Below are 23,378 nucleotides of genomic sequence, written 5' to 3' on the forward strand. Positions count from 1 at the left end.
GTATTTGTTCTATTTTTCACAGCTTTCTCATCTTTTTTATTGCTGAGCTGTGAGTTCTGACATTCTATCCCTATCCTAAATCACTATGGCTGCTGTATTCCCTACCTTGGCTTTTATACTGGCTCTGATCTTTCTCGATTGACTGTGCCAGTCCGTGTGATGTGATAGCTGCAAGACATTATGGCGAATAGTGTGCAACGCATTACTATCTATAGTATTTGTCCAATGTTTCATGGCTTTCTCATCCTGTCATTATTGCTGAGCTTTGACATCCTCTCACTATTCTAAATCACTATGGCCACTGCATTCCCTACCTTGGCTTTTACACTGGCTCTCATAGTCCTTCCTGATTGACTGTGCCAGTCCACGTGATGTGATATCTGCATCGCATTATGGCGAAGCCCTCAAGGCTGCATCTGATATTATTTAGCTATTGCAATCTTCTGCAAAATGTAAACTGTCGCGGACATGCTTTTAGCGATTGCTAACATTTTATACAAATTAAATTTGCATATTAAATCAATGCACTCATCTCTAGCCACCAGAGCTGGAACACCACTATGTACATCCAGTAAAGCTGCAAACAGCTGCTTAGTAGGGATGCCAGACCCTATTAAAAGAGAAATTATTTGAAGTACGCTACTTACATATATATATATATATATATATATATATATATATATATATATATATATATGCTGGGGGTCCAAAAATTGTCTCCCCGCATTGCAAAAATATCCTCCGACCTGCATCTCCTCTGTCGCTTGACTCGGTAACCATCACTTGGATCACATCTAGTCTAAAGCCTATTCAGCGACTTCCTTTCATCGGCATATTTTGCACCTCTATAAAACCCGCCAACCAAAGCGTAAGATCTATAAAAAGATTATAAAGGCAAAAGCGCCACAAAACAGCAAAATTAATGCTCTAATAGAATCAACAGTTTCGCCCTAGAAGGTCAGGTGCGGGCGATGTAATGAGCTTGTATAGTAGCTCCACACATATGTAAATTGGTTAACTGTAATGTAGCCTCGTTATATGCTTCGATTGACCACCACAAGGGACAGGAGGCAATTACAGCGTTCCTGGAAAGGAACAATTGGGAATAGTCATGTTCATTTCATGAGCGCTCCCTTTCATATTACAAGAACTAGATTTCTGGCTAACAATACTTTCTGTCTTTGAAGTGGTTATCGAATTAAAAACTGTTTTATTTTAGAAATAGCGCCACTCTTGACCGATGGTTATATATGATATTGCAACTCTGCCACATTCACTTATATATATATGTCTGTAATACCAGCCACAGACAATAGAGGCGCTATTTTATTTTTTTTTGGGGGGGGCAAAACCTATTTCTATTCTAATACAATCCCCTTGTTATTTAAAAATTAATGTTAACATAAACTATTCCTCATTTTTGATTTGTGGCTACTTATTTATTAATTATTAAGTTCTATATATTTTTACAAACTTTCTGCCATCTGCAATAAATCGTCAATGAAAATAACTCAAACGACTAATATAACAAGCGGTTTCTCCTAAATTCAGCACAAAATGACACTTTTCCTGACTACTGCAGTCTCAGGATTATTTACCCCTATATGAAAAGTGTTTTTGGCATTTAGTAGTGCACCTCTAGCTGTTATGACCTGCTGCAGATGTGATGCATAGCCAGGCACCAGCTTCTGGCAGCGCTCCTAAGGAGCATTAGCCCATTCCTCATGGATAATGGCTTCCAAGTCACTAATATTCTTGGGTTGTCAAAAGGATGCTCCAAAAATCAATTGACTGCAAAAGATCTGCAGCAAGATTTGGTGCCGTTGGGAGATTTCAGTTTGCACAGTAAGGCATATGCTAAATGCTGAAGGTCTCCATGCCCAAAGAAGTACACCCTAGTGACCCAAAAATACAAGAAAATCAGACTCTAATATGTGCACAAGCATACAAATAAGAATTTATGGGGCCTAAACTAAACTGTAGATCAGCAGGGGAAGAAATAATGAAGCATATGCTGAAAGAAATACCCTGCCTACAGTGAAGCATGGAGGTGGCTTGGTGATCTCTACAGTGAAACATGGCAGTGGCTCATTGATGCCTACAGTGATGCACCATAGTGGCTTGGTGATGTCTATAGTAAAGCATGGCTGACAGTGGCTTGGTGATGCCTACAGTGAAGCATTTAGGTGGCTTGGTGATGCCTACAGTGAAGATAGCTGGGGCTTGGTAATGCCTATTGTGAAACATGGCAAGGGCTCTGCAATGCCTACAGTGAAGCATTGCAGGAACTTAATGATGCCTACAGTGAAGCATGGTGCAGGTTTAGTGATGCCTACAGTGAATCATGTTGGTGGTTTGGTGATGTCTACAGTGAATCATAGCGGTGGCTCATTGATGCCTACAGAGAATCATGGAGGTGGCTTGGTGATGTCTCCAGTGAAGCATGGGGGGACTTGGTGATGCCTACAGCAAAGAATGGTGGAGTCTTGGTGATGTCTATAGTGAAGCATAGTGGGAGGTCAGTGATGTCTAGAGTAAAGGATGGTACATGCTCATTGATTATTTCAATGAAGCATGGCGGTGGCTCGGTGAGGTCTACAGTGAAGCATGACAGTGGCACATTGATGCCTACATTGAAGCATTGAGGTGCCTCTGTGATGTTTAGTGAACCATGGTCGTGGCTCAGTGATGCCTAGAGTGGTGCATAGCAGTGGTTCAGTGACGCATACAGTGAAGCATGGTGTGTGCTCAGTGATTTCTACATACAAACATGGTGGTGGCTCGGTGATGCCTTCAGTGAAATATGGTCGGGGGCTCAGTGATGTCTACAATGAAGCATGGCGGGTGCTCGGTGAGGTCTACACTGAAGTATAGTGGTGGCCCATTGAGGTCTATAGTGAAGCATGGTGGAGGCTAGGTGGTGTCTACAGTGAAATATGACAGGGTCTCACTGATGCCTACAGTGAAGCATGGTGGAGACTTGGTGATGTCTACAGTGAAACATGGCGGGACTGTTGTGAATTCTGCTCCTGGGCTCCCTCCGGTGGTTGTAAGTGGTAGCGCTGCTGTCTCTGAATCACAGCATTTATCAGGTGTGTTCACTTTTTGCAAATCTGACTGGGCTATTTAGTCTTGCTTCACCCTTTGGTCAGTGCCAGTTGTCCATTGTTCCTGGAGGATTCACATCTCTGCCTGGTCTCTCCTGCTTTGCAGTTCTTTTCATCAAAGATAAGTTCTGGCCTTGATTTTTTGCTGTCCACATGCTGTGGCCTTATTGTTCAGTTCTTTCCCATGTTTTTTGTCTTGTCCAGCTTGGTCTGTATAAGGATTTGTTTAGCCTAGCTGGTATCTCTGGAGATGCAGATATACCCTCCATATCTTTAGTTAGCTGTGGAGTTTTTGTATTTTCTGTGGTGGATATTTTCTAGTGTTTTAATACTGACCGCATAGTACTCTGTCCTATCCTTTCTATTTAGCTAGAAGTGGCCTCCTTTGCTAAATTCTGATTTCAGTCTGTGTATGTTTTTTCCCTCTCCTCTCACAGTCAATATTTGTGGGGGCTTCCTATCCTTTGGGAATTTTCTCTGAGGCAAGATAGTTTTCCCTTTTCTATCTCTAGGGGTAATTAGTCCTCCAGCTGTGTCGAGATGTCCAGGGAGCGCTAGGTACATTCCACGGCTACTTCTAGTTGCGGAGTTACGTTCAGGGTCTGCGGTCAGTACAGGTACCACCTTCTCCAGAGTACGTCTCATGCTGCTCTTAGGCCACCAGATCTTAACAGTACAACTGGCCAACAATGAGTTAACCGCATCTCAGAAGAAGGGAAGGAAAGTGCTGAGCCATTTTTTTTTCTGTAGTCTGTTGTGTTTTTTTTTCTTCCCTCTTTATCTCTGGGTGGCTCAAGAGTTCGGCGCTGGTATGGATGTTCAGGGATTGGCTTCTCGTGTGGATCAACTTGCTGCTAGAGTACAGGGTATTTCCGATTATATCGTTCAGACTCCAGTTTTAGAGCCTAGAATTCCAACTCCTGATTTGTTTTTTGGGGATAGGTCCAAATGTCTGAGCTTTAAAAATAACTGTAAACTGTTTTTTGCTCTGAAACCCCGTTCCTCTGGTGATCCCATCCAGCAGGTTAAAATTGTTATATCTCTGCTGCGTGGTGACCCCCAGGATTGGGCATTTGCCCTGGAACCTGGGAATCCGGCGTTGTTTAATATAGACACCTTTTTTCAGGCGCTTGGGTTATTGTATGACGAACCTAATTCAGTGGATCATGCTGAGAAGACCTTGTTGGCCCTGTCTCAGGGTCAAGAAGCGGCAGAATCATATTGCCAGAAGTTTAGAAAATGGTCTGTACTGACTAAATGGAATGAGGATGCCTTGGCGGCAATCTTCAGAAAGGGTCTTTCTGAATCCGTTAAAGATGTTATGGTGGGGTTCCCCACGCCTGCTGGTCTGAGTGATTCTATGTCTCTGGCCATTCAGATTGATCGGCGCTTGCGCGAGCGCAGAGTTGTGCACACTATGGCATTGTCTTCCGAGCGGAGTCCTGAGCCTATGCAGTGTGATAGGATTGTGTCTAGAGCTGAACGACAAGGATTCAGATGTCAGAATAGGTTGTTTTTACTGCGGCAATTCTGCTCATGTTATTTCTGATTGCCCTAAGCGTACCAAGAGAATCGCTAGTTCTGTTACCATCAGTACTGTACAACCTAAATTTTCTGTTATCTGTGACCGTGATCTGCTCATTATCGTCATTTTCTGTCATGGCATTTGTGGATTCAGGCGCCGCTTTAAACTTAATGGACTTAGAATTTGCCAGACGTTGTGGTTTCCCCTTGCAGCCTTTGCAGAGTCCTATTCCTTTAAGGGGCATTGATGCTACACCGTTGGCTAAAAATAAACCTCAGTTTTGGACACAGCTGACCATGTGTATGGCGCCAGCCCATCAGGAAGATTGTCGTTTTCTGGTGTTGCATAATTTGCATGATGCTATTGTGCTGGGTTTCCCATGGTTACAGGTGCATAATCCGGTATTAGATTGGAAATCTATGTCTGTGACTAGTTGGGGTTGTCAGGGGGTTCATGGTGACGTTCCTTTGATGTCAATTGCCTCCTCCCCCTCTTCTGAAATTCCTGAGTTTTTGTCAGATTTCCAGGATGTATTCAATGAGCCCAAGTCCAGTTCCCTTCAACCGCATAGGGACTGTGATTGTGCTATTGACTTGATTCCAGGCTGTAAGTTCCCTAAGTGCCAACTTTTCAACCTGTCTGTGCCAGAACATACCGCCATGTGGAGCTATGTTAAGGAGTCCTTGGAGAAGGGGCATATTCGGCCATCTTCTTCACCATTGGGAGCAGGTTTTTTTTTTGTTGCCAAAAAAGATGGCTCCTTGAGACCCTGTATTGATAATCGCCTCTTGAATAAGATCACGGTCAAATTCCAATACCCTTTGCCTTTGCTTTCTGATCTGTTTGCTAGGATTAAGGAGGCTAGTTGGTTTACTAAGATTGACCTTCGAGGGGCATATAATCTTGTTCGTATTAAGCAGGGTGACGAATGGAAAACTGCGTTTAATACGCCCGAAGGCCATTTTGAATACCTTGTGATGCCATTCGGACTCTCTAATGCTCCATCTGTGTTTCAGTCCTTCATGCATGATATATTTCGGAATTATCTTGATAAATTCATAATTGTATATTTGGATGATATTTTGATTTTTTCAGATGATTGGGAGTCTCATGTGAATCAAGTCAGGATGGTATTTCAGATCCTTCGTGATAATGCCTTGTTTGTGAAGGGGTCTAAGTGCCTCTTTGGAGTACAGAAGATTTCTTTTTTGGGCTTCATTTTTTCTCCCTCATCTATAGAAATGGATCCGGTTAAGGTTCAGGCCATTCATGATTGGATCCAGCCCACATCCGTGAAGAGCCTTCAGAAATTTTTGGTCTTTGCTAATTTTTATCGCCGTTTCATTGTCAACTTCTCCAGTGTGGTTAAACCCCTGACCGATTTGACGAAGAAAGGCGCTGATGTGACGAATTGCTCCTCTGCGGCTGTTTCTGCCTTTCAGGAGCTTAAACGCTGATTTACTTCTGCCCCTGTGTTGCGTCAGCCGGATGTTTCTCTTCCTTTTCAGGTTGAGGTTGACGCTTCTGAGATTGGGGCAGGGGCTGTTTTGTCTCAGAGGAATTCTGATGGTTCCTTGATGAAACCGTGTGCCTTCTTTTCTCGAAAGTTTTCGCCTGCGGAACTCAATTATGATGTCGGCAATCGTGAGTTGTTGGCTATGAAGTGGGCATTTGAGGAGTGGCGACATTGGCTTGAGGGGGCCAAGCACCGTATTGTGGTCTTGACCGATCATAAGAATCTGATTTATCTCGAGTCTGCCAAACGGCTGAATCCTAGACAGGCCCGATGGTCCTTGTTTTTCTCCCGTTTTGATTTTGTGGTCTCGTATCTTCCGGGTTCTAAGAATGTTAAGGCTGATGCCCTCTCTAGGAGCTTTTTGCCTGATTCTCCTTGGGTCCTTGAGCCGGTCGGTATTCTGGAGGAAGGGGTGATTCTTTCTGCCATCTCCCCTGATTTACGACGGGTTCTTCAGGAATTTCAGGCTGATAAACCTGACCGCTGTCCAGTGGGGAAATTGTTTGTTCCTGACAGATGGACTAGTAAAGTGATTTCGGAGGTTCATTGTTCTGTGTTAGCTGGTCATCCGGGGATTTTTGGTACCAGAGATTTGGTTGGTAGGTCCTTTTGGTGGCCTTCTTTGTCACGGGATGTGCGTTCTTTTGTGCAGTCCTGTGGGACTTGTGCGCGGGCCAAGCCTTGCTGTTCCCGCGCTAGTGGGTTGCTTTTGCCTTTGCCGGTCCCTGAGAGGCCTTGGACGCATATTTCTATAGATTTTATTTCGGATCTTCCGGTTTCCCAGAGGATGTCAGTTATCTGGGTGGTTTGTGACCGGTTTTCTAAGATGGTTCATTTGGTGCCTTTGCCTAAGTTGCCTTCCTCTTCTGATTTGGTTCCGTTGTTTTTTCAGCATGTGGTTCGTTTGCATGGCATTCCGGAGAATATTGTGTCCGATAGAGGTTCCCAGTTTGTTTCTAGATTTTGGCGGGCCTTTTGTGCTAGGCTGGGCATTGATTTGTCTTTTTCTTCCGCATTTCATCCTCAGACAAATGGCCAAACAGAGCGAACTAATCAGACTTTGGAAACTTATTTGAGATGCTTTGTGTCTGCTGATCAGGATGATTGGGTGGCTTTCTTGCCATTGGCCGAGTTTGGCCTTAATAATCGGGCTAGTTCTGCTACCTTGGTTTCACCCTTCTTTTGTAACTCTGGTTTTCATCCTCGTTTTTCTTCGGGGCAGGTTGAGCCTTCTGATTGTCCTGGGGTGGACTCTGTGGTTGACAGGTTGCAGCAAATTTGGGCTCATGTTGTTGACAATTTGGTATTGTCTCAGGAGGGGGCTCAGCGTTTTGCTAACCGTCGTCGGTGTGTTGGTTCCCGGCTTCGGGTTGGGGATTTGGTCTGGTTGTCTTCCCATCATGTCCCTATGAAGTTTTCTTCCCCTAAGTTTAAGCCTCGGTTTATTGGCCCTTATAGGATTTCTGAGATTATCAATCCAGTGTCTTTTCGTTTGGCCCTTCCAGCCTCTTTTTCCATCCATAATGTTTTTCATAGATCTTTGTTGCGGAAATATGTGGTGCCCGTTGTTCCCTCTGTTGATCCTCCTGCCCCGGTGTTGATTGATGGGGAGTTGGAGTATGTGGTTGAGAAGATTTTGGATTCTCGTTTTTCGAGGCGGAAGCTTCAGTATCTTGTCAAATGGAAGGGTTATGGCCAGGAGGATAATTCTTGGGTTGTTGCCTCCGATGTTCATGCTGATGATTTGGTTCGTGCCTTTCATTTGGCTCGTCCGGATCGGCCTGGGGGCTCTGGTGAGGGTTTGGTGACCCCTCCTCAAGGGGGGGGTACTGTTGTGAATTCTGCTCTTGGGCTCCCTCCAGTGGTTGTAAGTGGTAGCGCTGCTGTCTCTGAATCACAGCATTTATCAGGTGTGTTCACTTTTTGCAAATCTGACTGGGCTATTTAGTCTTGCTTCACCCTTTGGTCAGTGCCAGTTGTCCATTGTTCCTGGAGGATTCACATCTCTGCCTGGTCTCTCCTGCTTTGCAGTTCTTTTCATCAAAGATAAGTTCTGGTCTTGATTTTTTGCTGTCCACATGCTGTGGCCTTATTGTTCAGTTCTTTCCCATGTTTTTTGTCTTGTCCAGCTTGGTCTGTATAAGGATTTGTTTAGCCTAGCTGGTATCTCTGGAGATGCAGATATACCCTCCATATCTTTAGTTAGCTGTGGAGTTTTTGTATTTTCTGTGGTGGATATTTTCTAGTGTTTTAATACTGACCGCATAGTACTCTGTCCTATCCTTTCTATTTAGCTAGAAGTGGCCTCCTTTGCTAAATTCTGATTTCAGTCTGTGTAATTTTTTTCCCTCTCCTCTCACAGTCAATATTTGTGGGGGCTTCCTATCCTTTGGGAATTTTCTCTGAGGCAAGATAGTTTTCCCTTTTCTATCTCTAGGGGTAATTAGTCCTCCGGCTGTGTCGAGATGTCCAGGGAGCGCTAGGTACATTCCACGGCTACTTCTAGTTGCGGTGTTACGTTCAGGGTCTGCGGTCAGTACAGGTACCACCTTCTCCAGAGTACGTCTCATGCTGCTCTTAGGCCACCAGATCATAACAGGGACTTGGTGATGCCTACAGCAAAGAATGGTGGAGGCTTGTTGATGTCTATATTGAAGCATAGCGGGAGCTCAGTGATATCTAGAGTAAAGGATGGTGCATGCTTGTTGATGATTTCAATAAAGCATGGCAGTGGCTCAGTGAGGTCTACAGTGAAGCATGACAGTGGCACATTGATGCCTACATTGAAGCATTGTGGTGCCTCTGTGATGTTTAGTGAACCATGGTGGTGGTGGCTCAGTGATCCTAGAGTGGTGCATAGCAGTGGTTCAGTGACGTCTACAGTGAAGCATGGTGTCTGCTCAGTGATTTCTACATACAAACATGGTGGGGGCTCGGTGATGCCTACAGTGAAATATGGTCGGGGGCTCAGTGATGTCTACAATGAAGCATGTCGAGAGCTCGGTGAGGTCTACACTGAAGTATAGTGGGGGCTCATTGAGGTCTATAGTGAAGCATGGTGGAGGCTAGGTGATGTCTACAGTGAAATATGGCGGGGTCTCACTGATGCCTACAGTGAAGCATGGTGGAGACTTGGTGATGTCTACAGTGAAGCATGGCAGGGGCTTGGTGATGACTACAGTGAAGCTTAGCAGGGGCTTCTTGATCTCTACAATGATGCATGGTGGGAGCTTGGTAATGCCTACAGTGATGCATGACGGGGGCTTTGTAATGTCTACAGTGAAACATGGGGGTGGATTAATGATGTCTACAGTGATGTATGGCTGAGTCTTAGTGATGCATGGTGGGGTCTTAGTGATGTCTAATTTGACATTCCTGCATGTTTATATTGTTACTTTTATTGCTTTTTTGCATTTTGTTAACTTTTATTGAAGCTTGCAATTGAAACAAGAATGCTTTAAAATATTTTCTCTATGTTGACACTGCCTGTCACTGGATGTTTTTAAAAGGATAGTCACCTTAAAGTAATCATTGATAAAGAAACCAGCATTTAATGTTCTAACACTAAACTGTAATAAAACCAGGGACATGAACTTGGACAGAAACATTGTGGAGCTCCTGAAGGCGATTATAAGATGTTTTCACAACCTTGCACCCACATTAATGGTCTCACTAATTCCATCCCACTTTATCCACCTCCTAAATGTGCATCTCGATGCCGAAGTTCCTTCCAATGAGAAAGCAACAGAAAGCTACGCGGAAGCACCACTTTTTTTTAGACTGTGGTGGTAAATGGGACTCTGGAAGGTCTCCCCTTTTGAAAAATCACAAAACATTCATGGTTTTATAGCAAATCACAAACTCAGCTCTGCTACATTTGCTTCCGATCGCCTCTGCGCCTATGTTGCAATGTAAGGCAGAAAATGATCCCAGAAAAATATCCACCTGTAAAGGCGATGGGCGGCGGATTCGGTGACCTAGGACGCGCCATCCATCAGCAGCTCAATGGGATATATCCAATATATTGCATAATATGGCGTTAATGACATCTCTGCAATGTCGGGAGCAGGAAGCAGCGGGCCGGAGTGGGGTCATGCAGTATAAGGGTACTGTCTCACAGTGGCACTTTTGTCGCTACGACGGCACGATCCGTGACGTTCCAGCGATATCCATACGATATCGCTGTGTCTGACACGCAGCAGCGATCAGGGACCCTGCTGAGAATCGTACGTTGTAGCAGATCGTTTGGAACTTTATTTCGTCGCTGGATCTCCCGCTGTCATCGCTGGATCGTTGTGTGTGACAGCGATCCAGCGATGCGTTCGCTTGTAACCAGGGTAAACATCGGGTTACTAAGCGCAGGGCCGCGCTTAGTAACCCGATGTTTACCGTGGTTACCAGCGTAAAAGTAAAAAAAAAAAAACAGTACATACTCACATTCCGGTGTCTGTCCCCCGGCGTTCTGCTTCTCTCCACTGTGTCTGCGCCAGCCGGCCGGAAAGCGAGCACAGCGGTGACGTCACCGCTGTGCTTTCCGGCTGGCGCAGACACAGTGCAGAGAAGCAGAACGCCGGGGGACAGACAGCGGAATGTAAGTATGTACTGTTTGTTTTTTTTTACTTTTACGCTGGTAACCACGGTAAACATCGGGTTACTAAGCGCGGCCCTGCGCTTAGTAACCCGATGTTTACCCTGGTTACCCGGGGACTTCGGCATCGTTGGTCGCTGGAGAGCTGACTGTGTGACAGCTCCCCAGCGACCACACAACCACTTACCAACGATCACGGCCAGGTCGTATCGCTGGTCGTGATCGTTGGTAAATCGTTTAGTGTGACAGTACCCTAAGGCCCCCTTCACACTTTAATGTCTCTGGTCTGTGTGGTGACAGTTTTCACGCGTACTGGAGACACTTACACAGGCACATCCATTATAATCTATGGGGCTGTGCACATCTCCGTTTTTTTCTTGCAGCACAGACACCAGTACGCCCTACACACGGATGACATAAACTGTGTGTGTTATTTGTGCTCACCATCCGTGTGGAGTCACCTGTTATCTATATATATAATTGTCTAAGGTCCACTTCCGTCTGTTTGTCTGTCACGGAAATCCCACGTCGCTGATTAGTCGTGACCGGCTGGGCGCGACCAATCAGCGACAGACACAGTCTGGCCGCGAATTGGTCCCTCCCTACTCCCCTCCAATCAGTGCCCACATAGCATTTTAGCAGTCCGTTAATGCTGCTATTAACCCTGTGTGACCAACGTTTTACTGTTGATGCTGCCTATGCAGCATCAATAGTAAAAACATATAATGTTAAAAATAATAATAAAAAAAAATCATTATAATCTCACCTTCCGGCATCTGCGGCAGCCTTTCCCGCTCCTCGCGATGCTCCGGTTCCAATAATGCATTGCGGCAATGACCCCAGATGACGTAGCGGTCTCGCGAGACCGCTACATCATCACGTGCTATTGCCGCAATGCATTACTGGGAACGGAGCATCGTGAGGAGCATCGCTAAAGGCCTGGGCTGTTTCCGGGGGCCGCCGGAATGTGAGTATATAACTATTTTTTGTTTTAATTATTTTTTTAATAGGGATATGTTGCCCACATTGCTATATACTACGTGGGCTGTGTTATATACTACGTGGCCTGTGTTATATACTGCGTGGGCTGTGTTATATACTGCGTGGGCTGTGTTATATACTGCGTGGGCTGTGTTATATACTGTGTGGCTGTGTTATATACTACGTGGCTGTGCTATATACTACGTGGGCTGTGTTATATACTACGTGGCTGTGTTATCATAAAAAAAAAACATAATCAGGTTCCTCACAACATATTCTCATACACTTCATGCAGATAATAGCCCTCTGTGTCTGTACTGCTACATACTTAGGCAGTTAACTGGTTCATGCAGCTTTACATGAACACCCGAGCCTTACACTATGGCTGGTCCAAATAACTAAAGCAATTGATACCATCCACCTCTCGTGTCTCCCCTTTTCCTCATAGTTTGTAAGCTTGCGAGCAGGGCCCTCATTCCTCCTGGTATCTATTTTGAACTGTGATTTCTGTTATGCTGTAATGTCTATTGTCTGTACAAGTCCCCTCTATAATTTGTAAAGCGCTGCGGAATATGTTGGCGCTATATAAATAAAATTATTATTATTATTATATACTACGTGGGCTGTGCTATATACTATGTGGGCTGTGCTATATACAACGTGGCTGTGCAATATACTAAGTGGCTGTGCAATATACTACATGGCTGTGCTATATAATACGTGGATGTGATATATACTATGTGGGCTGTGTTATATGCTACGTGGGCTGTGAGACTCTTTCACCCGGGGCCCTCAAAAACCTGGACCCGGCCCTGGCTTCACTGATTGGTCGCGCCCGGCCGGCCGTGAACAATCAGTGACAGACGCAGTCCAGCCGCGAATTGTAGGGGGATTTGAACCTCGCTTCGCTAATTGGTCATGCCCGACCGAATCCTGTGTATTCATTGCATTATTCTGAAATCTTCAGAAATAAACTACATACATATTCTAGAATACCCGATGCGTTGGAATCGGGCCACCATCTAGTCTATATATATAATTGCCTAATTGTCTGTAACCGAAATCCCACGTCACCGATTGGTTGCACCTGGCTGGCCTCCACCAATCAGCATTGGAGGACAGTCTGTGAGGGAGAGAATAACATGGAGGTCAGCCTGTGAGGGCGAGAATAACATGGACAGTCTGTGAGAGAGCGAATAACATGGAGGACAGTGTGTGAGGGAGAGAATAACATGGAGGGCAGTCTGTGAGGGAGAGAATAACATGGAGGTCAGCCTGTGAGGGCGAGAATAACATGGACAGTCTGTGAGGGAGCGAATAACATGGAGGACAGTGTGTGAGGGAGAGAATAACATGGAGGGCAGTCTGTGAGGGAGAGAATAACATGGAGGTCAGCCTGTGAGGGTGAGAATAACATGGACCGTCTGTGAGGGAGAGAATAACATGGAGGACAGTGTGTGAGGGAGAGAATAACATGGAGGACAGTCTGTGAGGGAGAGAATAACATGAAGGACAGTCTGTGAGGGAGAGAATATCATGGAGGTCAGTCTGTGAGGGAGAGAATAACATGGAGCACAGTGTGTGAGGGCAAGAATAATATGAAGGACAGTCTGTGAGTCTGTGAGGGAGAGAATAACATGGAGGACAATCTGTGAGGGAGAGAACAACATGGAGGACAGTGTGTAAGGGAGAGAATAACAATTTTCCCCGTTTTTAAGTTTATCATATGGTAAAATAAATGGTGTCTTTGAAAACTATAATAGTATAGAAAATGTTTCAGCACAGCCTGCTAGGGAGGTGCACAAATATAGGTTCCCAAACCTTAATATGTGAAATAATTTATAATTGGCACACTCCAAAAATGTGATGCAAAGGGGAATATTTAATGTACATACAGTACACTTACACACGTACACTTACCTATGCACAGTCTACTTGCGGTGGATACGTGTAGCTGCACCAGTCATATGCGTGCCTTTTTCCTTTCCTTCAACGGCTGGACTGCCACATCATTTAGTGTTTTCCTCAACACTCTCCAGTTGATGCAAACTAACTGTATTGGGGCCCATTATATGGTTCACATCACCTCAGCTATATATCTAGCACACTGATGAAGGTCCACGCGGACCGAAACGTTTGTGACTACTGTATGTACATTAAATATTCCCCTTTGCATCACATTTCTGGAGTGTGCCAATTATAAATTATTTCTTTGAAAACTATAAGTCATCCTGTAGAAAACAAGCTGTCATACAGCGACAGATGACTAATAAAGTTTTGACTCTTAAAATAAAGACAGGAGAAAAACAATGGCAGTGTGTCCAATGGGTTAAAACATAAATGTAAGCACCAATGTTTATATGAATACTAGATGGTGGCCCGATTCTAACGCATCAGGTATCTACTATACAATCGTCTAATTCTGTCTGTTTGTCTCCCGTGTCGCTGATTGGTCTCGCCAGCTGCCCACGACCAATCAGCGAACAGGCGCAGTCTGGCCGCGAATTGGCACGGCATTTGAACCACGCTTCGCTGATTGGTCGGGCATGGCTGGCCGCAACCAATCAGCGATATTGGCTCGGGATTTAAACCCGGTTGCGATGATTGGTCGCGTCCGGCCTGGCGTGACCAATCAGCAATATTGGCACGGGATTTAAACACCACTTCACTGATTGGTCGCGCCAAACCGGCAGCGACCAATCAGTGACAGGTGCAGTCTGGACGCGAATTGGCGCGGGATTTGAACCACGCTTGGCTGATTGGTCGCGCCTGGCCGGCCGCAACCAATCAGCGATATTGGCTCGGGATTTAAACCGCGCTGGGATGATTGGTCGCACCCGGCCGGACGCGCCAATCAGCGATATAGGCACGGGATTTAAACACCACTTCACTGACTGATCGCGCCAAACCGGCCATGACCAATCAGTGACAGGCGCAGTCCGGCCGCGAATTGGTGTGGGATTTGAACCACGCTTCGCTGATTGGTCGCGCCTGGCTGGCAACGACCAATTAGCGATATTGGCTCGCGATTTAAATCCCGATGCTATCATTGGTCGCGCCCGGCCGGCTGCGACCAATCAGTGATGTTGTCGCTGGATTTAAATACCGCTTCACTGTATATACTTTACCTGGAAAATCCTGTGTATTCATTGCATTATTCTTAAATCTTCATAAATAAACTACATACATATTTTAGAATACCTGAAGTGTTAGAATTGGGCCATCATCTAGTTGTTAATAACCAGCAAAGGCTAAGCAGACAGCTGCAGGCTGATATTAGTAGATAGGGAGGGTCCATGGATATTGTCCCCTTCCCAGCCTTACATATAGCAGCTCTCAGATGGACAAGAAATGGCGCATCCATGAGATGCGGCATTTCTGGCGCTTTGCCTCACCTCTTCTCGATTACCCTGGTGCAGGGGCAATGGGGCTAATGATTTATGGAGTTGATGTCAGCTGTGTAATGTCCGCAGGCATCAAGCCAAGGGGTTTGTAATAGAGAGGGGTTTACCAGACACCTTCGTTACTAATCCCATAGTCACAAGAAAAGAAGCACAAGCACAGAAGAGTCCTTTATTTCTAAAAAGCACTCCCCGACACTTTCTTTCTTTACCCCATTTATTAAAAAAAAAATAATTATGCACCATCCTCTGTAATCAGTAATATGGAGTTTTCGCGACAATCCCGGTCTTCTTCATCCAGTCTGAGGCACTCAGTTCAGAGAACAAAGCTCCATAGACTGGAGGAGCAGCCACTGCCGGGTCTGATACTGTACTCCGCGAGACCCGGCCGCTGCGAACTGTGGTGACATCAGCAAGGTCACCGCACTTCAGCCTCCGGGTTTCACTAGGGCAGCGCGAGACCAGAATGATAAGTAGTGGTGCGTGAGGCTAGTGACAGGAGGAGCAGTATAAGATGTGTGACAGCAGGAGACTAGTGACAGGAGGAGCAGTAAAAGAAGGTGTCTGAAAGCAGGAGACTAGTGACAGGAGGAGCAGTATAAGGAGGTGTGTGACAGCAGGAGACTAGTGACAGGAGGAGCAGAATAATGTGTGTGACAGCAGGAGACTGGTGACAAGAGGAGCAGTAAAAGAAGGTTTGTGACATCAGAAGACTAGTGACAGGAGGAGCAGAATAAGGAGGCATGTGACAGCAGGAGACTAGTGACAGGAGGAGGAGTATAAGAAGGTGTCTGACAGCAGGAGACTAATGACAGGAGGAGCAGTATAAGGAGGTGTGTGACAGCAGGAGACTAGTGACAAGAGGAGCAGTAAAAGAAGGTGTCTGAAAGCAGGAGACTAGTGACAGGAGGAGCAGTATAAGGAGGTGTGTGACAGCAGGAGACTAGTGACAGGAGGAGCAGAATAATGTGTGTGACAGCAGGAGACTGGTGACAAGAGGAGCAGTAAAAGAAGGTTTGTGACATCAGAAGACTAGTGACAGGAGGAGCAGAATAAGGAGGCATGTGACAGCAGGAGACTAGTGACAGGAGGAGGAGTATAAGAAGGTGTCTGACAGCAGGAGACTAATGACAGGAGGAGCAGTATAAGGAGGTGTGTGACAGCAGGAGACTAGTGACAAGAGGAGCAGAATAATGTGTGTGACAGCAGGAGACTGGTGACAAGAGGAGCAGTAAAAGAAGGTTTGTGATATCAGAAGACTAGTGACAGGAGGAGCAGAATAAGGAGGCATGTGACAGCAGGAGACTAGTGACAGGAGGAGGAGTATAAGAAGGTGTCTGACAGCAGGAGACTAATGACAGAAGGAGCAGTATAAGATGTGTGACAGCAGGAGACTAGTGACAGGAGGAGGAGTATAAGAAGGTGTGTGACAGCAGGAGACTAGTGACAGGAGGAGCAGTATAAGATGTGTGACAGAAGTAGACTAGTGACAGGAGGAGCAGAATAAGAAGGTGTGTGACAGCAGGAGACTAGTGACAGGAGGAGCAGTATAAGATGTGTGACAGAAGTAGACTAGTGACAGGAGGAGCAGAATAAGAAGGTGTGTGACAGCAGGAGACTAGTGACAGGAGGAGCAGTATAAAAATGTGTCTGACAGCAGGAGACTAGTGACAGCAGGAGACTCATGACAGGGGAGCAGTATAAGATGTGTGACGGAAGTATACTAGTGACAGGAGGTGCAGTATGAGGCAGTGTGTGATGGCAGGAGACTAGGGACAGGAGGAGCAGAATAAGAAGGTGTGTGACAGCAGGAGACTAGTGACAGGAGGAGCAGTATAAAAATGTGTCTGACAGCAGGAGACTAGTGACAGCAGGAGACTCATGACAGGGGAGCAGTATAAGATGTGTGACGGAAGTATACTAGTGACAGGAGGTGCAGTATGAGGCAGTGTGTGATGGCAGGAGACTAGGGACAGGAGGAGCAGAATAAGAAGGTGTGTGACAGCAGGAGACTAGTGACAGGAGGAGCAGTATAAAAATGTGTCTGACAGCAGGAGACTAGTGACAGCAGGAGACTCATGACAGGGGAGCAGTATAAGATGTGTGACGGAAGTATACTAGTGACAGGAGGTGCAGTATAAGGCAGTGTGTGATGGCAGGAGACTAGGGACAGGAGGAGCAGAATAAGAAGGTGTGTGACAGCAGGAGACTAGAGACAGCAGGAGACTAGTGATAGGAGGATACTAGTGACAGGAGGAGCAGTATAAGGAGGGAGACAGCAGGAGACTAGTGACGAAAGGAGCAGTAAAAGAAGGTTTGTGACAGCAGGAGACTACTCACAGGAGTAGTATTCACAGTACCATAGTGTCTGCATTTTTTGCCTTCTGATCTACCTCTCTCGATTGGAGATTGTTTTCTCTGTCTTGACATTGCGCATCTAATTACATGAGTTGCTGTGTGCTCATATGTTATGTAGTTCTTTCCAAAACGAACACCCTTTTTATTACGAATCTACCCTTTTGGATGAAGGACAGGAAGATCCCTATACATCATGAAATGCATGAATATTTCTAGTGTTGCCAGATTCATAATGGCAATCAATAATTATGAAGTCTCTGGAGAATCAAGCTGTGTGTTGGATGATGTATACTATATTTGTCTAATTACAATAAATAATATCAGTATTGAAACATTGTGACCATGTAACACTGTGCTTTTTTATGTTCCTGGTGCAAACTTTGTTATTTTCCTTTCCTTTTCTCTTCTTTTTCCCTTTCCCCTCTTCCTCTTCTTATGTGTATGTTATCAATCTTATATAAGTTTTATTTATTCACCATGCTCTCCATATACTTACATGAAGCACAGTGATCTATTTGAATCACTGTGTTTTTTGTATAAGCCATTACTGGTCAGTGACTATATTGGCACATGGGTAGTTCTCTTTATTCACATTCTTTTTTATTATTATTCACTTTATTATTATTTTTTATTATTTTTCTTTCTATTATATATAAATATATATAAAACATTTTTGTGTTTTTTTTTTTGCTCTTCAGGTATGTGGTCCCAATGTTGGACTATTTGGATTTTCCCTGGGTCTGCCCTGGTACTCACCGAACTGGGGTTGCAGCATCTGCGCCTTGTGGTTCCCTATCTTTTGACTGGCAATGGTTAACACACTTGTTGGACACAGCATACATTCACTTCTTTCCCCTGAAGAAGCCACAACTGTGGTGGCGATACGCGTGGGGTGCTCACCCGTACCTGCTCTCAGCTCAAATGACGCTCCATTGGACTTGTGCACACCCCAATCGTGGGGTCTGAGTATTGGCCTTCTTTTGCTTGCCTGCGGTGGAAACAGGTTTTGTATACCAATACAGCCTGGGTCCCATTAATATTACTTGCTGAACAGGGACCACATGGTCTTGGAAACATACAGATTTCCTTAGCCTGGTTTTCTCAGGCGAGACTAAACTTAAAGTTTTGTTCAGGACTGACCATGTTCCTTCCCACCTTATCGGTTATATGGTACTGTGAATAGTTAGGTCAGTGTATTAACTTGCATGTGTTTATGCTATGCATAATATTATATACAAGATTTGTCATTATATATGCAGTTTCATTGTCAGTAAGGGATTTTCACATGCATGTTCTGGAGCTTATATCCGCAATTTGAGTTTGAGCAGGCAGCTGCGGTGGATCATGGACTTTATTATAAGGCATGACCATTGAGTAGTGTGTCTTATGTGCTTTGTTTATTTTGTGCAATTGAAATAAAAAATATTTTGGCAAGTTTAATGAGTTTGGGTGTTCCCTGTTATATGGGCATGCTTTTTCTCTTTTTGGTTTTTGACTGAAAGCAGGAGACTAGTGACAGGAGGAGCAGTATAAGGAGGCATGTGACAGCAGGAGACTAGTGACAGGAGGAGCAGTAAAAGAAGGTTTGTGACATCAGAAGACTAGTGACAAGAGGAGCAGAATAAGGAGGCATGTGACAACAGGAGACTAGTGACAGGAGGAGCAGTATTAGGTGTGTGACAGCAGGAGACTAGTGACAGGAGGAGCAGTATAAGGTGTGTGACTGGAGACTAGTGACAGGAGGAGAAGTATGAGGTGTGTGTTAGCAAGAGACTAGTGACAGGAGGAGCAGAATAAGGTGTGTGACAGGAGGAGACTAGTGACAGCAGGAGACTAGTGACAGGAGAAGCCTTACAAGTTGATGTGTGCCAGTAGGAGACTAGAGACAGGAGGAGACTATTGACAGGAGGAGCTATATAAGAAGGTATTTGACAGGAGACTAGTGACAGGAGACTAGTGTTAGGAGGAGACTAGTGACAGGAGGAGCAGTATAAGATGATGTGTGCCAGTAGGAGGCTAGAAACAGGAGGAGACTATTGACAGGAGGAGCAGTATAAGAAGGTATTTGACAGGAGGAGACTAATGACAGGAGGAGACTAGTGATAGGAGGAGACTAGTGACAGGAGGAGCAGTATAAGAAGGTATTTGACAGGAGGAGACTAGTGACAGGAGGAGACTAGTGACAGGAGGAGACTAGTGACAGGAGGAGCAGTATAAGGAGGTATTTGACAGGAGGAGACTAATGACAGGAGGAGACTAGTGATAGGAGGAGACTAGTGACAGGAGGAGCAGTATAAGAAGGTGTCTGAAAGCAGGAGACTAGTGAAAGGAGGTGCAGTATAAGGTGTGTGACAGCAGGAGACTAGTGAAAGGAGGTGCAGTATAAGGTGTGTGACAGCAGGAGACTAGTGACAGGAGGAGCAGTATAGGATTTTCCCCATTTATGACCCCACATAGTTTGGCTTTTTTAGTGAAGTAATTGTCTGTGTTTCCCGTGTTTCTCACTCTTTGTTCGGAGCACACTCATCTTTGGTGCATTGTTCCTCTTATTTCTTCAATGTGATATTTGTTCTTTCAGGGATTGAGATAGAAAGTGTGATTCAGTCTCACCGGAATTTTGCTATTTTATTTCGTTTTTTTGTTCTTTTCTTGTTTAGTCTTTGTTTTTTTCTGATAGCCGACACTGAGATGGAGGAGCCCGACATCCAATCACACATGTAGGGACAGGGAAACAGTACCCCATAAACCAGAAGTGACTGGAGCCCCCATACACACGGCAGCGGGAGATTTTTCCTCGACCTCCCTATATCGTTTCCTATCAGGGAGACCCTTAATACTGCCATGTGTCGCTGAATAAATGGTGAAGCCTGGCCGCTTATTTGTTGGCCCCAGCGCCTTGTACTGGGGTTACTGGTTCTATGTTGTTTCTGTGCGTTTCCGCCAGTTTTCTCTGCAGGATAATTGACTTCATATAAAATTGTCCCCAGTGTGAAATCTGCAGAAAGGGAGGAAAATGATCTGCAAGGACGACAGGGGAGAACTGACGACACCACTGCACAGCACAGCGGGATAATGCCGCAAAGAGGAGTAGTATGAGGTTCTGCAGCAGCTGAGGTGTATTATGATGTTCTGCAGCAGCTGAGGTGTATTGTGAGGTTCTGCAGCAGCTCAGGAGTATTATGAAGTTCTGCAGCAACTGAAGTGTACTATGATGTTCTGCAGCAGCTGAGGTGTACTATGAGGTTCTGCAGCAGCTGAGGTGTATTATGATGTTCTGCAGCAGCTGAGGTGTATTATGAGGTTCTGCAGAAGCTAAGGTGTATTATGAAGATCTGCAGCAGCCGAGGTGTATTATGAGGTTCTGCAGCAGCCGAGGTGTACTATGTGATTCTGCAGCAGCTGAGGTGTACTATGAGGTTCTGCAGCAGCTGAGGTGTATTATGAAGTTATGCAGCAGCTGAGGTGTATTGTGAGGATCTGCAGCAGCTGAGGCGTATTGTGAGGTTCTGCAGCAGCTGAGGTGTATTATGAAGTTCTGCAGCAACTGAAGTGTATTATGATGTTCTGCAGCAGCTGAGGTGTATTATGATGTTCTGCAGCGGCTGAGGTGTATTATGAGGTTCTGCGATAAATGAGGTGTATTATGAGGTTCTGCAGAAGCTAAGGTGTATTATGAAGTTCTGCAGCAGCTGAGGTGTATTATGAGGTTCTGCAGCAGCCGAGGTGTACTATGTGATTCTGCAGCAGCTGAGGTGTACTATGAGGTTCTGCAGCAGCTGAGATGTATTATGAAGTTATGCAGCAGCTGAGGTGTATTGTGAGGATCTGCAGCAGCTGAGGCGTATTCTGAGGTTCTGCAGCAGCTGAGGTGTATTATGAAGTTCTGCAGCAACTGAAGTGTATTATGATGTTCTGCAGCAGCTGAGGTGTATTATGATGTTCTGCAGCGGCTGAGGTGTATTATGAGGTTCTGCGATAAATGAGGTGTATTATGAGGTTCTGCAGAAGCTAAGGTGTATTATGAAGTTCTGCAGCAGCTGAGGTGTATTATGATGTTCTGCAGCAGCTGTGGTGTATTATGAGGTTCTGCAGAAGCTAACGTGTATTATTAAGTTCTGCAGCAGCTGAGGTGTATTATGATGTTCTGCAGCAGCTGTGGTGTATTATGTGGTTCTGCAACAACTGAGGTGTATTATGAGGTTCTGCAGCAGCAGAAGTGTATTATGATGTTCTGCAGCAGCTGAGGGTAAATCTGAAATAACCCTCAATTACTGAGGTCCGCTATATCTATGTAGTGGTGCCCCCTATCTCTGAATCCAGGGCCCACATTGTCTCTAGCTGAATACATTCTTACCTCCTTCTCTCCACAGATATGGCTGACGGTAGATGCAGAGGCCGGGCTGCTCGAGGGTCCCAGTACGGAGACTACCCCTTTAGGTAAGATTTGACACACTGTTGGAAAAAGAAAAAAAAAACAAAAACAAACAAAATCAGCAAAACTAAGGCCAAATCACTGACGGTTGCCGTGTCTCCCTCCTTTACCCCCTTCTCCCATTTCGATCATCAATCAGGATCGGCGGCGGTGCGGGCAGTAATGGTTGCCAGTCCATTATTTTCATCTCATTAGTTTCCCTTCGCTTTATATTCCTTTTCCTCGCAGGTTATTGAACATTCATTTCCAGCAGCCGTGGCTTTACATTATGGAGGGCGCCCCCTCTGATTAAATACAGGGGTCCGGGTCATATTTGATAATTGTGTCCCCTGCATTCTATCCTCGGCTCACCCGCCTCCATCGTCTTCTACAACTCGACACTCGGCAAACACCGCTCCGGACAGAACACGCTCATTAGGGCTTAATTTACACAGTGAGGGACATTTATTTTGTCATTTAAGGAAAGGAAATGCTAATTGTATATATAAAAAAATAAAAAATAGTAAAAGTCGCTCCCGGCACCACACTTAACCACACTTATAAATTCTGTCACCGCAGCATTTTGTAAAAGGGTTTTTCGTTAGGCCAAATAGGGAAACGTCTCGCTCCTGATCCCGTCCCTTATTGTAGTGTAATTGAATTGTTGTAATTGTTAAACCTCTAATCGCTGCCTTACGAGTCGCGTCACAGCGTAGCGATCTGCGGTATTATACTGCAGGTTGTAGTCAGCGCCGGGTCACACGTTCCGGTATGGACTCCAAGCCGAAATCCTCATCAAAGCTGCACACACTCTGCCTCCGATGCAAGGCTAAGAGATTTTTGTGACCTGATTTGTATGCATAGTAGATAAGCATCCATGCCGGGGAAAAAAAAAATATCACTGGGAGGTATGTTCTCCATAATTATGTCCTGAAAAAACACAATTCAATGAGGCTAATCCAGTACAGATCTGCCAGTCAGCCAAAAATCCCCATGTATTCCGGTAGTTGCCATCCTCTCCGCTACTGAGGACTGCATGAACCTCCTGACAAATCTAGCTCTGCTGCAATGCCGGGTAATACTGCTAAACCACTGGTCAGTCTGCTATAACAATAGGTAACTCTGCTATACCTCTGGCCAGTTCTACTTTGGAACCTGTGACACAACCCAACACTGCTACAACACTGGGTAACTCTATTATACCTCGGGTCAGTGCTGCCCTGGACCTTGTGACAAAACTAGCTCTGCTACAACACTATTTAACTCTGCTATACATCTGGCCAGTTCTGCTTTCAACCTTGTGACAAACCGAGTGTCACTCTAACACTAGGTAACTCTGCTATACCTCTGGCCAGTGCTGCTTTGACCCTTACGACAAATACAGCTCTGCTACAATGCTGAGAAAATCACCTGTTCCTTCCACGTTTAACCTCACGACAAATCCAGCAATGCTGGTTAAACACCCAATTCTGTCTTAGACATTGTGCCAAA

General features: G+C 45.2%; 1 protein-coding gene across 6 annotated transcripts in view; it reads right to left on the reverse strand.

Moving 5' to 3' along the window:
- The window catches only part of GRIK5 (glutamate ionotropic receptor kainate type subunit 5), a 291,864-nt gene that overhangs the window by 103,685 nt on the left and 164,801 nt on the right, over positions 1-23,378 (reverse strand). For all 6 annotated transcript variants that reach the window (XR_013214619.1, XR_013214618.1, XM_077259912.1 and 3 more), the window contains exon 4: positions 21,831-21,928. Coding sequence is in view for 4 of the 6 variants with exons in the window: in XM_077259912.1 (XP_077116027.1) it covers positions 21,831-21,928 (98 nt within the window). In the remaining 2 variants the exon portion in view is untranslated. The remainder of the gene's footprint in view (positions 1-21,830; positions 21,929-23,378) is intronic.

Source organism: Ranitomeya variabilis, chromosome 4, assembly GCF_051348905.1.
Source record: "Ranitomeya variabilis isolate aRanVar5 chromosome 4, aRanVar5.hap1, whole genome shotgun sequence".
Classification (NCBI taxonomy): domain Eukaryota; kingdom Metazoa; phylum Chordata; class Amphibia; order Anura; family Dendrobatidae; genus Ranitomeya; species Ranitomeya variabilis.